Here is a 15,417-nt window from a genome sequence, read left to right as displayed (position 1 = left end):
CTGGTTGGCGCGGGAGAATGAGGGGGGGGGGGCAGTCATGCCTGGGTTCCCTGCCCGATCTTCTCCAGTTGCCCTGCGGTTGCGGGGCACCTGGAAAAGATCGGGCAGGGAACCCAGGCATTTAAATCTCCCCCCTCCCTGAGTGTTTCCGCGGGTGAGGGGCGGGGCCTGGGCTCCTTCCTGCCGGAGCGCTGCTCCAGGGAGCTCCAGCAGGAAATGACCCCTGGTCCTTTTGATTCCCTCTTGAAGCAGTAGCTAATTAAGCTGGATAAAATACCATGAAGCTTTACAATGGCATGAGAGAGTTCAGATTTTCTGGCCAGGGTCCAAAGAACCCTGAGACTCGTTTTGTGAGCTGAAGGGGCTGTGGATCAGCTTTACAAGAAAGCGGATCTCTTCTCCTCTTCTCTCTGCAAATGTAGCACAGTGAAGAGTCATTGAAAATCAGGGGAGTGTCAAAAAGGAGTTCAGTAATAGATCATGTGTATAACCATTTTAAAAAATAATTCATATTCTGTGAACATGGCTCTGTCACTCTCAGTCCCTATTGACTTACATTTTATGTTCCAAGTATATTTTTTTTCTTTTTGGTCAGCTCCTCGAATACCATTGGAGAAAAGAATCTTCACCACTGCCCACGCTCCAGACTGTGCATTTCTAGAGACTGATGACAGGTAATGATTTTGGAAGATAATGATACAGCTGGTGAAAATAAAATTCTCCTTAAGGGAATTGCTGGAGACTCATGCATGTTGGTAGCAGGGTATAAATTAAATAAAAATAAATAAAATAGCAGCCAAGAGCCTTTGCTTGGATGATTTTGGGGCTCTGAAAAAAATCTTGAATTCATGGGATATAAAGAACCATAAAACACGGCTAGACACTGATCCCTCTTGACAAGGAGAACAGGAAGACTAATATCTAAAACCATTTGCTTGGGTTGTCGTTTAATGAAGCCCATTGTATTGCATCTGATAGACAAGAAATAATAGGTGCACCAAAAAGTAATACGATGAGTCAAACTACACGGAGGTTCCTTCACAAAAAGCAAAGCAATTCAAGTGCTAGTCTTGAATCTGCTGCTGTAGTGTAGACATAGTAATACAAATCATGAAGTTTGTTATAAAAAAATGAAATTTTATATGTATACCATATCACATTCACATTAAGGTAGGGAGGTAGTTCTAATATTCTCAATTCAAAATGGAGCTGATAAAAGTATATGTGAGTTGTAGCATGTAATGGCTTCAAATTAGCAGACTTTTCCATGTTCTTCAGAGTATGTTCCTGTTAACTTTGAGTCAACATATTTTATACCATGTTGCCTTGTCAAATTCTTCCGGGTAGGTTGCTCACTTTTCATTCTCTGAGACTAGTTTTGTGAGCTGAAGGGACTGTAGGTTGGTTTTACAATGAATGTGTATCTTCTCCTCCCCTTCCTCCCCCCCTCTGCAAATGGCAAAATGAATCTTTTGTTGTTGTTCAGTCGCACAGTCGAGTCCGACTCTTCGCGACCCCATGGACTAGATCCATGAATCTACATTGCTTCAGTTCTTTAACCTGCCCTGGCTTGGAGCTAGCCTAATCCCATCAGATCTCGGAAGCTAAGCAGGATTAGTCCTGGCTAGTATTTGGATGGGTGACCTCCAAGGAATACCAGGGGTGTGACACAGAGACAGGCAATGGCAAACCATCTCTGAAATGTCTCTTGCCTTGAAAACAAGTCTAACTTACCACCTAGTGGTGCATAATAACTTCTGGCTGCCAGACCAGATCTGGCTGTACTACACGTACTGCCATGTGATAATTATTATTACTATTATTTAACCTTCATGAATGAAATCTTTTCTTTAAAATTTTACAGGTTACAATAAGAAACAACAAAAAATTAGCTATCTAAGATACCAGCTTTAAAAAAAAATTAAAAGCATCAATTTATAAATTTAAGAGTTGGTTTTCAAAACTGTATGAAAGGTTCCCAGATAATAGCAAACATTGTTTTTAGACACTTTCATCTCCCACACACACCTTAATGAAATCTCTTGAACTGCAATGTTGCCAGCATTTCTTCAGTAGCAGAAAATTCTGGTAGATAATCCATGAAAGCGTTGTTCCCCACACCACTGGTTGCGCCTTTGCCTGTTGCTGGGTGTTGCAAATATTCAGCTACACTTCCTCACACACCCTGCACATTTCCCAGTCAGTTATATTAGGAACGTCAGAAGCATCTGTCAATGTCAGCTGAGTAAAGTGATATAGTGTGGTGCAATGCTCCCTCTAAGCTGTGGGGTCTTGTGAGCAAAAATTCTAGTTTGTGAGCTACTGGCATGTTGTGAGCAATTGAATTGTCTGCTGCATAAATCAGTTTGCTTTGGAGCCATCCTTTCTGAGTGAAGACAAAAGTGTGTGAGCTGGAGGCTAAAAAACTGTGAGCTATCTCACACTCACTCAGCTTAGAGGGAACACTGGTGTGGTATTACTGGGTTGTTTTGTAATCATTTGGAACAAAGTACCATATCCTATATGTAATTATGTGGTTGTACCAAAACATAAACAAGCTATTTAAATATTAACTCTTCACAAGTTTTTCTATCAATTACAAATTCTGAAATAGGATAAAATACCAAATAAAATTGCCTTTTAATACAATTCCATTAAATTATGTAATGACAATGTTACATGTTTAATTGCAAAAGAAAACAGCTGCAGATAATGTAATAGCAGACAGATTACTGCCGATAATTTAACACCAGTGTAATGGCAAGTGCCCATCAATCCCATTGGACCTTAAAAAAAACACACCACATATTTAGACCTTTCTTCAACTAGTTACAACAGCTGAAATCCTAAAAACACTTTCCTGGGAATAAGCCACATTGAATAAATGTGAGTTACTGTAGAGTAGACCTGTTTAGGATTCTTCCCCAAATCTTCTACCATTTTTAGAACGTTGGTAATGTCTCCCTGTCTTAATTTGAACTTTATAAAATGCCGGTTGGTATCTACCATGTTCCATACTTTTATTACAAAGGACACTGTTCTGCTCTTATTGTGATGGTACCATGCAGGCGCCATCAGTGTACATGACAGTAGCACATTCAAAGACTGCCATGGGCCCCTTTGGGAGAAAAGCAGACAAGAAAGACATAAAATGAAGGGAAAAAATCCCTGCTTCAAAGAGTTTGCATTCTAAGTTTTTGCTACTGAGGTAGCAGCTGAAGAGAAGGAAGAAGTCAGAGTTCCAAGAGGTGACTGGGGAAATGCAGTTAGATGTTCTGGGGTTTTGTTTCATCTGGGAGTGGGGCCTGAGGGCATTTGCTTATTGTTATGTAGGCATCGCTTTTCAGTTAAAAAGCCAAAACCACTAAAATGACACAGGCTGAAAGTAGCTTTCAGCTGAAGCTGGGTCCTGGCACAATGTGGTTAAGCTCAGCCATCAGTTGCTTTTCTCTCTGTTGCGTTTGATAGAAGTGCAAACCATTTTGCTCTCACACAGCAAGAAGGGTTTGCTTGAAAGGGCAGCATTCAGTGTTGTCCCGTAATAAGCAGACATCTCTGTTTTTTTTCAGAGTTGTTCCTCTGTTGGGATTCCTGCCCCAGGACTTGATTGGAACATCTATCTTGATGCATCTCCATCCTGAAGATCGCCCTTTGATGCTTGCAGTCCATCGCAAAGGTAAGCCTGAGCGGCTGACACTCCTTTTCCTGAAAGCTTAGTGCCCAGGTGCCTCCTCCTGGAGTGTGTATAAGCAGAGCAGCACCAGCCCTCCAGCTTCAGTGCTTCAGGGACAACAGGTAGGTTCGAGTCCACTAGCACCTTAGAGACCAACAAGATTTGGAGGGGGATGTAATAAGCTTTCGGGAGTCAAAGCTCCCTTCATCAGATCTGACAAAGAGAGCTTTGACTCTCAAAAGCTCATACTCCCAAAATCTTGATGGTGTAAGGTATTACTGGACTGGAACCTAGCTGTTCTACTTCAGACCAACATAGCTGCCCTCTGAAACTGTCGAGCATAACAGTAGCCACAGAAGAACCATGGCCACAGGAAAGAGATAAAATATCCTGCATTGGAGAAGGCAAGGCTGTCTAGGGTAGCCAAATCCATGCCTTGAGGGAGTTCCTGTCCAGTCTCTGCATTGCAAGAGGAGACCTGTGGGATCTTCTTGAAGAGACAACCGGATGCAGAAAAGCACAAAGCCTTTTTCCTTCTCCACTCCCATCCCATTGGATTATTTAACAGAGGAGTTTGACAGGGATGACCTCGAGTTCTAAATACCCAGGGCTCTAATTTTTCTTCTTGGTCAAGCAGCTTTCTCAGCTATTTCTCTTGGCCCTGTTTGTTTATTTCCCCACTTCTGGGTTTTTGTCTAATTTCTTCTTTGTTTTTAATGGGGGCTTTGTTAAAGAGGGCTATTTTATAAAAGGAGTAGGGCTGTACTTTTAATTCTGAAAAATTTAGACAGTTTTGTTTATTGGGTAGATTATGCTGGTCTTAATTCATTGTTCCCTGATTTAGCAATCCAGTTGTGTTGTGCTGTTTGTCGAATGGATTATACCAGTCTTTATTGCATTGTTTTCTAATTCTGTAATCCGCCTTCAGTATTATTGTGAAAGATAGACTGTAAATGAATAAATAGCCATGTATGTGAAATTGTATCCCAAAACTTGACAGGTGTTTCTCATAGTCTGAAGAGCCAGTGTGATGTAGTAGTTAGTGCTGGACTAGGATCTGGGAGACTCAGGTTCTAATCCCATGGTACTCTGCCATGAAAGCTTGCTGGGTGACCTTGGGACAGTCAAAACATACTTATCCTAACCTACCTCACAGGGTTGTTATGATAAAATGGAGGAGAGGAGAAAGATGTAAGCCTCTGTGGGTCCTCATTGGTAAGAAAAACGGGATATAAATGAAGTAAATAAAGAAGAGTGGAGTGGCAGAGCCTCCATACCGGGGGTGGGGGAAGTTAACCCTCCCCTGCTCAGGATGATATAACTTTTCATCCTTGTTTTCCATTAAAATAAAGCCTTTTGTCATCTTAGTATGCTTCGGGGGGGGGGGGGTGCAGCATTATTGTATTGACAGTCCAGCCCTCACATGCTCTTCCCCCTTTCCATATGTCCCAAAAAGGCAATCCTTTCTTTTGATCGCAGTGTTGACAGTCCATTCTTGTTTTCTTTCCTCCCGTTTCCATACAGTTCTGAAGTTTGCAGGTCAGTCTCCCTTTGAACACTCACCCATCAGATTTTGTACTCAGAATGGTGACTGCATCTCTGTGGACACCAGCTGGTCCAGCTTTGTGAATCCGTGGAGCAGGAAGGTTGTGTTTATCATTGGACGACACAAAGTCAGAACGTAAGCTTAATGAAGCCACAGTGTTTTGCTTTTCCCAAGTTTTGCTCCTTGATATCACCTTGAGACAAAAGATGGCTGGATTGGACTTGGGCATGATGACTAAAGGAGAGCCTCTGTGTTCAAAAGCAGTAAACCTCTAAAAACGAATGCCAGGAGGCAACATCAGAGGGAGGGTATGACCTCTGTGTCCTGTTTGGTGGCTCTCTAAGACAGCTGGTTGGCCACTGTGTGAAACAAGATGTTTCATTAGATGGATGTCTGGTCCGATCCACCAGGGCTTTTCTTATGTCCTTGAAAAGGTAAAGCATTTGACACATTAAACAGGGCTTTAAAACAAGGCTGCCTTCTGAGAGCTTACTTTATTGTTGCATCTGAATCATACAGCTGTGTTATGTTCCCACCACACTAAAAAACATTTGGGGAGGGCCTGTGACTCAGTGTCAGAGCATCTGCCTGGCATGTAGAAGGCCCTAGGTTCAATCCCCAGCATCTCCAGCTAACAGGTCCAGACAGTAGGTGATGTGATGTGAAAGACCTCTGCCTCAGACTCCAGAGAGCTGCTCCCAGTCTGCGTAGACAATACTGACCTTGATGGACCAAAGGCAATAAGGCAGCATCATGTGTGTTCACTTGGAATCTGGAGGAGAACAAACAATAATTTTGTGGTTCAGACTTTTTTTTTAATTATATCCCGCCCTATCCCAAAATGGGCTCAGGGCGGCTCAACAGAATTTGATACTAATAAATACAATAAGCAAATTAAAGCAAGTTACAAACATTCAAGCAATCATATACTAAACAGTAGAACAAGATGGCAAACCAGCTAAAAAGGTTTTTTTTTCCGGGCAGTCCTTAAAGCTTCCTGCAGGATGATTAAATTGACCGTTCTATATAAACAGTGCTACGGGCAGCTCTGTGGGCAAGGGAGGCCTAGATGGACTGAATGTCCGCTGCCTCAACCAAAGGCTTGGCGGAACAGCTCCGTCGTACAGGCCCTGCAGAACTGTAACAAGTCCCCCAGGGCCCTGATCTCAGCGTTGGGGTCAGTGACACGCCACCAAGTGTTGGGAGCCGGATCCCTGATCCCAGACCCTCACAACTTAGTTACAGGAACTCTGTCTTTCTTGGATTTAATCTCAGGGAGCTCTGTTGTAACCATCCAGCCACGGTCCCTAGTGCGTCCAAAATTTATCAAAGAACTGTGATTTGTCATGAAACCAGAAATAATTTTCTGAGCTGCAGGAGGTAGAAAGGAAGTGAAAACAGACTGTGGTCCATAATCAGATATGAGCCTTGCTAATGTATGAAATCTATCTTCTTTGCTCAGGGAACAGATAGACATTCTATCATCGTAAAAGTTTTCCAAGTGCAGCTTCTGGGGGGCAGCTGTTGTCTGACAAAAAGAGACTTGCATAGGAGATACCAATATTGTGTTTAACTGGATACCCGTGTTAATTTAGCATCTACATGTTTGTTCCACTGTGGCTGCTGGAAAGCAGTTCTTGCTATCTTTTAAAGTAGCAGTAGACAAAAATGAAGAACGCTGGTTGGCTTTAGGCCTTTGGGAAGGCATTTCCAGTAGGGCCTCTTGTGCTGAACTGTTCTGGGTTGTGCTTCTCTCACACATCTCATAGCTCAAGCAGGCTCCATAAGCATTCCCCAGGCTCCAACTTCTCTCTCTTTCAGGATCCAGTTCTTGTTTTGAGAAGCTCCTTATCTAAAGAGGGTTTTGTTTCTTTGGGACTTTAAAGCATGGTGTTGGGGAACAAAAACACTCTTACTTAAATCATGTTGTTTTTAAAACCAGTCAACAAACCCAATTTCTTTTTTTCTAGATGGTAAGATATTTCCTTGGGTTACACTATCCTGCTGTCTGATTTTATTCAGTTGACAGAGCTCAAGTTAAAACCCGGAGTTTAGCTTTGCTTCCTGATACCATACAGTTAATCCTGTTCCTTGAACGGCCCACTCTATAATCTTGTTACACAGACCTTTCTTCATCTGGCTTCAGTGTCGTGTTCTGTTTCCAATTGTGTTTTGCAGGAGCCCTCTGAATGAAGATGTCTTTGCCCCAAGAAGCAGAGAGCAGAATGGTGATGACAAAGAGACAAGGGAGTTGCAAGGGCAGATCTACAGGCTGCTTCTGCAGGTAAAGGGAAGGAACATAAGGCAGGCTTTCCTTAGACTCACTCACAGGACTCTTAAGGTGCATGAAACTTTCTACATGTTTAGTACCAATACCACTATCAGGAATGTTTGATTTGCTCTGAAAAGTTCCCTTGTTTTTCTGCAGCCGGTTCATAGCAATGGTTCAAGTGGTTATGGAAGCCTTGTTAGCAATGGGTCTTACGAACATTACATCAGCGTAACGTCTTCCAGTGATTCCAATGCGAACTGTGTGGAGGAAACACAGAAGGAATCAGTAAGTCCTTGTTTATGGTGTTAGCCAGACTCAATAGACACAAAGTAATTTTAAAAACAACCTGATATTGTGTTAGTATGGAATATAGAACTCTGTACATGATACATGGGAAGATGATGATGAGAGAAGCAAAGTACTTGAATTTTAAATTGTTAGATCAAACTGTTTTGGATTTTTTAAATTTGTCCAAAACAGTAATACAAAATCCAACAAAGTGAACGGCAGATGTCTGTTAAACTTTTGTACAGTGGCTTCATTTTTTGAGCATGAACAGTACACAAAGTGGAGAGATGTTGCAGTTGCAGGATGGCCTGTATATGTTGCATTTCAAAATGCTTGGTTTTGCTGGAGATTAAAACTATGTTTCCCTGACACATACCTGCAGATGCTTTACCACTGAGCCATGAACTGTCACCCTACTGTGATCCTCCAAGCTTCTTCCATCCGTGATGTGCTATAAAGTGTGAAACACAGGATGCCTTCAGGGACTGCTAAGTCTTGCTCAATATCTGTGCTCCAATGCAGGATGGTTAGGCCCATTGTAATGCCTCTTGTCACTGTTTCATTATCTGCTTGAGTTCCCTTTTCATGACGTTCCTACTTTTTGTATCTTCTGCCCCCACAGAAGGCTTGTGTGGACATCAACAAACTAAAGAATGTGGGTCAGCAGCTGTACATTGAGTCACACAGTGAGCATCTGAAGAAGAGAGGAAGAGCTTCAGGTCCTGAGATGCCAAGAGGTGAACTTTAAGACTACAGAGCTGTGGGTGGTGGAATGAGGTGCCTTGCACCAAACTATGTGTAGATCTCTAGGGAATCACTACAAAAGAAACATGTAGCAGTCCCGAAACACTCAGGATATTAGAATAATGAGAACTGGAGTGATTACTGAAGTTGATAATGCTGTGTCTGTTTTCTGATCCTTGTTTTTCAACTGTGTGTCTTTAAAATGGCTCCCTTTTCCTGCTGCTCTTTCTAGGCAAACAGCACACATCTTCTGGTTCGCCTTATGCTGTGAGCGGTGATAGTACCAGAGATGCACCTGTTGTGCACTATGGTGGTTCTAGAGATGCTCATCATATTCTGTCCTATCAGCAAATTAACTGCATGGACAGCATTATCAGGTAACACAATGTGGTGAAAACTTTTCAGTGTCCATTGTTTAGCCTGGAAAGAAAATGTTAGCAATTCAGAAGCTTTTGACCTCCCAAAAAGTTAAGGAGATGGTTATCATCAACAGATTTTAAAAAACAACGTTGATCAGTCATCTTGTGAAGAGAGAAGAGAAAAAGTCATGCAAGTTTCAGCTTCTGTAGTGAAATATAAAACTGTGCTGTGCTTTTCTATTGAAGTTTAAACATGAAAGGCCCACTTGCCCGCTTTCAGGGCTGACATTCCCCGTCCGTACTGGTGTTTAATTGAGTGCTGGGGGAAGGGGGGGGGAGTGTCCTTAACACTTGAACATCACTTCTGGCTGGAACTTGGAAGTCTCTGTGGGTTCCAGCCAGAAGTGACAGTGACATGTGGCCAGTGCCAGGCATACACCTGGCAACCTAATGTGATGAAGAATATTTATGCTGGATAACATTATTTTTTTGAACTATGGTGCTGGAGAAGACTCTTGAGAGTCCCTTGGACTGCAAGAAGATCAAATCAGTCAATCCTAAAAGAAATCAACCCTGTCTGTTCCCTGGAAGGCCAGATAATGAAAATGAAGCTCAAATACTTTGGCCACCAAATGAGAAGGGAGCACTCACTGGAGAAGACCCTGATGCTGGGAAAGATTGAAGGTCAAAGAAGACGGGGACGGCAAAGGATGAGATGGTTGGACAGTGTCATCGATGCAACGAACATGAAGCTGAGCAAACTTCAGAGGACAGCGGAAGACAGGAGGGCCTGGCGGGATCTGGTCCATGGGGTCGCGAAGAGTCGGACTCGACTGTGCGACTGAACAACAACAGCAAACATTATTGCTGTTTGATGTTTTTGTTCATACACACTAATCTGTTTGTTACATACTCTGGGATGTAGTGTGGGTTAGCGAAGCCATCAGAGCGTTTTGACAGATGATAGAATTGGGGTGAGAGGGAAAGCTTGGCCCTTCTAAATGTAATAAAATTTTCTTCTGTGGGATTTGTACTCTGGGTTAGGTTTTGACTTGTGCAGCCTTTAGTTTTGCATGTGAAGCTGGGGAGACATAATGTCTGGTTGAAACCAGTTATGTAATTCTCAAAGCAATTGAGAAATTAAAGATTTTCTTTTGCAGCTTTGCCCTGCAGTAAATATTTCCTGCTTTGTTTATTTAGACGTCTAGGCTGTCTTCTCCAGAGACACTGCTTTGTTAAGTAGTGTTTCTGCATACTTAATTCTTTTGCTGTATTGTGGCTTCACCTGTATCACTTTCTGGCACTCCTGTTGGGAGAACAGCTAATGAGCATGACTGAATTTAAGTTCCATATAAATCCTCTTTAGGCAGTTTGCTCCAGTCGCTGTTTCAGTTTCATTCTGAGCAGATAACTGCAGCCTCAGTGGTGCAAAAAGTGTCTGTCCCTGAATGATAACAGCAGGATCATGACTCTGATCTGCTGACTGGCAGGTACCTGGAGAGTTGGAGTGTTCCTGCACTGAAAAGAAAATGCGAATCTGCAAACGTTTCCTCTTCAACTTCAGATGATGACAGACCAGCTCAGCTAATCCAGAATGAAGCACAGGCCATCGAAGGTACCAGGAAAGGCAGCAGTGTTTTTAACAAAATATTCTGTTTCAAACGTTAAGTGCGGAGTGACATAGCTAATCCACGCCACAGGTGTACACTGGTGTTTCATATGGGTTTTTTAAATCCAGATTTTTGGCAAAGAAGGACACTATATTAGAGTTGATCAGTGGGCTTGTCTGGAGCAAGAGGAGTCCTTGTTGTGTTTTTGTCTTCATGTCAATCACTGGGCAGCCTTAAAACGATTTAGTTCTGGCTTTTCTGCCCCCTTGCTGATGTTTGGTCTGTTGCCACTAGATGCCGCCAGATTCTCCTCCGTTGCTTCCCAGCCACCGACAATGCCCATGCCAAGAGAGGCCCCAGAGCCGCAGGCATCCATAACCATGGCAGGTCCTCCAATGACAGACATGGCCGTGACCACCAAGGCCTTGAGTGTGGTGTCCATTACCAGCCAGTGCAGCTACAGCAGCACCCTTGTGCATGTTCCACACCCGGAGTCTGGTAGGTTGGCGTGGCTGTTGGCAAACTGAGCATGTGTTCCCCCCCCCCTTTATGTTCTCTCTGTGAGATATAAAATAAAAATAGTCCATAATTCCACTTGCCATCTTCTTCCTAACAAATATTTTCCTAGAACAGAGCTAAATTACAAAGACATAAGAACAACAATTAAAGCATTGGTCAGGAGGGAAGGATCACTGAGGGAACACCAACCCCCCCCCCCCCAGAAGTCTTCACCTGCTGGTGGAAGATGGCCACAGAAGTTCAAATTATAATAGAAATTCAGGTTTTGGTCCCAACACACACACACAGCCTCTCTCTTTCTCTGGCCAGAGTTATCCTTTAGTGTCTTGTTAGGGACTATACTCTAACACGAGAGTGGAGAATTCTGACCTTGTGCATCTAGTGCTGTGTCTATGTCTCATTTGATGTCTCAGTTGACATGAAGATTGTGTAAATGTGATCACCAATCCCAGAACCTGCCATTTGTATTTTTGGAGTACCCAAGGCATGACTGATAGAAAGAGAGGTTATTAGCAAGTTTTCTTTAAGTAGGAGTAGTATTGTTTTGTCACGGTAGGAAAGTCTTCTAGGACTTGGCTATGCCTCCGAAGGTGAAGATGGACCAGCTGATCCCGTTGTATGCAGGAAGTAAAGGAACTGGTACAGCTGAGTGCCAAGCAAGCCACAGCTCCTCTCTTTCCTATCATTCCTGTGTAGCTGATTCAGGTGCTGTTGGTCTGACTCCCTTGAGTCGCCTCTTGTGTGTCATGGTTCCCCTCTTACCACCTGAGTCCCACCTCCCCCATAAGCCATGATTTAATTTGACCGATATTGGATGAGATCTTGAAGCACAGCCAGCTACCTTGATTGAAGTGTTTTCCTTTCTTCTTGCAGAAGCGACTGCCATAAAAGAGGCCACTCCACAGAGTGAACAAGCAGAGCTTTCCCCTACCAGCGCTCCAGCTGCAGCCCTTGAGGAAATCAAACTGGTCGGGCTGACCAAGGAGGTCTTGTCGGCCCACACTCAGAAGGAGGAGCAGAACTATGTGGATCAGTTCCGCCGGAAGATGCTCTTGCCCCACTACAGGCCTTACCTCCAACAAGGACAGGTCGGAAGCAACCAAGCTAGTTCACCTAACCAAGGTAGGAACAAGCCACCACATGGGTGGATGAGGCAGGACAGCAGCAGGCCAATTCTTGGGAAAGCTGTGAACGGTTTGTAAATGCTTAAAGTCAGCAAGGTATTGGAGGCTACTTGTGTTTCTTTTTAACAGTGTCAATACTAGAAAAAGTTGAACAAGCAGGCCAGTTGTAACCTGCTAAGGGGAATTATGAGGATGCAAATCCAAAAGTCGCAAGCTCATAAAATGCATCAAGCTTCAGCTCTGACCACAGTGAATCGTCTTGTTGCTTCCCCCCATAAAAAGCCCTGCTCATATTTCTAAATATCAAACACTCCTGGAACAATAAAATCATTAATATTTAAAACCTCTGGCATATGACAGCACACAAGTGGCTGCTGTGATAGGCCCAATAAGGCAATCTCTGCCATCTAGTTTAAAAATGTTTTTGCATAGTTCACCCCACTCATTAAATATCAGCCCAATTATATTACAGCTTTCAGAACAAAGCCTAACTCCACAAACCATTGCCATCCAAGAATACCTTCCCGGTGTGCACCGATTTTGCTCATACAACGAAGTGTGCTTTATTTAATCAGCATACAAAGACAGGGACTGAAGCCAGCCTAGACTGAACCTTTTAACAACACTGCAGTGGACACTGTCATGTAAATTAGAGTTTGTGGCACAATTTAACGGTTTCATTCTTGTTGGACTGTCCATCTGTTTTGATACTGAGAGGCGCATTTTTTCCTCCCCTAATTTATATCCCTGAGGAAGAGCTAAACCTTCCTATCTAGGACTTCAGGAAGGATTTGGGGGTGGAAATGTCAAGCTCCTGGCTGATCACAAAAATGTGTGTTCTGTTGCCTGGATTCAAACAAAAGAATGGGCCAGGGAGAGGGTTGAGGCTTGCTGGGAGAAGGATTGGAGAGGTCTAAGAGAGTGTAAGAGTGCATTGCCACTGACTCTTTCATGCTGGTGGAAGAGAATGGTCCACATTTGCATGGTCGGCAACAGAACCAGTCTCGGCTTAACGTTGATATTGGCAATAGGGTATCATCTCCTGAACCGCAGCCATCGTGACTCTGTTTCCTCTTTACCTTTTCTGCATTTTTCGTCCTCTGTAGGAGATTTCTCTTTCAAACAGACCAGCCCAGTAAACTGCAAAAGAAATAAACAGAAAAAAATCAAATGCCCCAAACCGCTGGAGTCTTCCAATAAAAACTTGGCCAATAAAAATGGGAACCATGGGAAGAGAACCACTGCTCAGAAGCCATTCTGCGCTCCTTCAGAAGGATCCCGGCCTGGCCCTTCCAGTGTGATCCACCCTGTCGATCCTCACTTGATGTCAGGCTTTCCCTTGGCGTCTTTGGGAGGGGACCACACCTGGCCTTCAGGAGGGGCAGCCCCATTTGCCCCATTGCTTGTACCCATACAGCCCATCCCAGCATTTCCTGCTCCATATACGGGTGGCTTCATGGCTGTGCGGCTTCATAGCTTTCCGGTGTCGACTCCACTCCCTCAGCCTTTCTTCCAAGCTCAGGAGGACCCTTCAGCTTCTAACTCCTACAACCCCATGATGCCCCCAGGCCCTCCTTCCACAATGCCCACATCTGCAGCACCAGATCCTCTGGAGCCCATTTCACCAACTGCCACATTTTTGTCTACTGAGGGAGAGCAACAAGAGGTCTGTGACAGGCAGACCCCGCTATTCAGTAACTCGCGGAGCAGCTCCCCGCTGCAGCTGGACCTGCTTCAAGAAGAGATGCCCAAACCGTTGGAGCTGCCCTGCCTGGTGCCAGACAAGACGCTCATGGAGACCAAATGTGTAAGTCCCAGTGCTCACATCACGCAAGGAACTAGGCTTGTGAGGGCTACTGTGTGTGCACAAGGGGCATCATGGCAGGTCCAGTGTTAAAAGTGCTGCATAAAACAGATAATGGAGCTGCTTCCTAGCTGTTCACAAGGAAGGGGGTTTCTCAATAGCTCTTTGAGGCCTCATAGGCCACTGACTGGCAGCTCACATCCAAGGCTGCTCCTTTCTACGTGGAGCGGTGCTGTATTTCTAAGACTCAGCACAGATGTCAGGTGGGATCTCTGCATGGGGAATATTAATCCAAACACAACATTTTCACTTCCTCTCCCACTGGTCCTCTGGCTCCAAGAGCCACTTCAGAGGGGAAGGTTCCATTCTTATTACTCCCTTTTTCTCCCAGGGATGATATGGCTTTAGTAATGAAGAACAGAATGGGTCGGTTTACATACATGGATATAGACAAAATCCTTTCTCCGACTTCTGCTGTATACTCAGAGAGCCAGTGTGGTATAGTGGTTAAGAGTAGTGGGCTAGTATCTGGGAGACCTGGGTTTGAATCCCCACTCATGTCATGGAAGCTTGCTGGGTGACCTTGGACCAGTCACGCGCTCTCAGCCTAACCTACCGCACAGGGTTGTCATGAGAGAAAAATGGAGGAGAGAACTGTGTAAGCTGTTTTGGGACCCCTGGTAGAGGGAAAGGGGGGATACAAATAAATTAAATGAATAAATAAAGGAGAAATTGTATTGGGAAAGGTGACATTGTTAAACTTTTTTATTGTGTGTGTGTGCTTGCCTGGAAGTCATTACTTCCGGCGACCCCTATTGGGGGCTTGGACGTTTTTCAGAGAGGTGGCTTGATTAGCCTGCCTCTGTCCTGCCTCTGGTATTCCTTGGAGGTCACCCTTCCAAGTACTTGCCAGAGTCAGTCCTGCTTAGCTTCCAAGATCTGACATGATTGGGCTTGGCTAGACTATCCAGGTCAGGGCCACTGTTGAACTTTTGAAGGGTAGTCCCAAAGGAAAGTGGCCTGTCAAGGCTGAGAATGAGACACAGCCAACCATCGGAATGGAGAACTTTGTGCCTTCAATGCATTGCCCTGTGAGATGTGCTGCTGCTGCTGCTTCCATGGCTGGGTTGCATCTTCTGGTGTTGCGTTGAGGCACCAGGGATGCTTGCTACATATGGTCTCTGTTGGCAGAAGAAATCCTTGGGTTGAAAGCATACTTTTCATACTCGTCTTGCCTTGGTTTGCTTTTGTGGCCAGAGTCTCCTTCGCTTCAGAACCATAACCCCGTCCCCCCAGGTTGATAGGAACATCTAATTCTTGCATTCAGCTGTTCACAAAAGCATGACTGCCTCTGTTTGAGTCAGGACCCGAGTTGTGTGACTGGATCTGTTCCATTTCCTTTGCAGGATCAGGATGGGGAGGATAGCGGCAACAACGATGACCACTCTGTTTCCAGTGAACTGTACGACCTCCTACTG

General features: G+C 44.2%; 1 protein-coding gene across 1 annotated transcript in view; it reads left to right on the top strand.

The window, feature by feature from the left end:
• Window positions 1-15,417, top strand: part of PER3 (period circadian clock 3) — a 31,822-nt gene that overhangs the window by 12,794 nt on the left and 3,611 nt on the right. Inside the window, exons 9-20 of the mRNA XM_015409125.1 lie at window positions 596-674; window positions 3,570-3,676; window positions 5,198-5,354; window positions 7,398-7,503; window positions 7,648-7,776; window positions 8,402-8,516; window positions 8,756-8,900; window positions 10,373-10,497; window positions 10,787-10,990; window positions 11,885-12,133; window positions 13,242-13,942; window positions 15,346-15,412. Of these exons, the coding sequence (XP_015264611.1) occupies window positions 596-674; window positions 3,570-3,676; window positions 5,198-5,354; window positions 7,398-7,503; window positions 7,648-7,776; window positions 8,402-8,516; window positions 8,756-8,900; window positions 10,373-10,497; window positions 10,787-10,990; window positions 11,885-12,133; window positions 13,242-13,942; window positions 15,346-15,412 (2,184 nt within the window). The remainder of the gene's footprint in view (window positions 1-595; window positions 675-3,569; window positions 3,677-5,197; window positions 5,355-7,397; window positions 7,504-7,647; window positions 7,777-8,401; window positions 8,517-8,755; window positions 8,901-10,372; window positions 10,498-10,786; window positions 10,991-11,884; window positions 12,134-13,241; window positions 13,943-15,345; window positions 15,413-15,417) is intronic.

The sequence above is a fragment of the Gekko japonicus genome, unplaced genomic scaffold, assembly GCF_001447785.1.
Source record: "Gekko japonicus isolate JY-2015 unplaced genomic scaffold, Gekko_japonicus_V1.1 scaffold98, whole genome shotgun sequence".
Classification (NCBI taxonomy): Eukaryota; Metazoa; Chordata; class Lepidosauria; order Squamata; family Gekkonidae; genus Gekko; species Gekko japonicus.
This window is presented reverse-complemented; position numbering and strand designations above follow the sequence as displayed.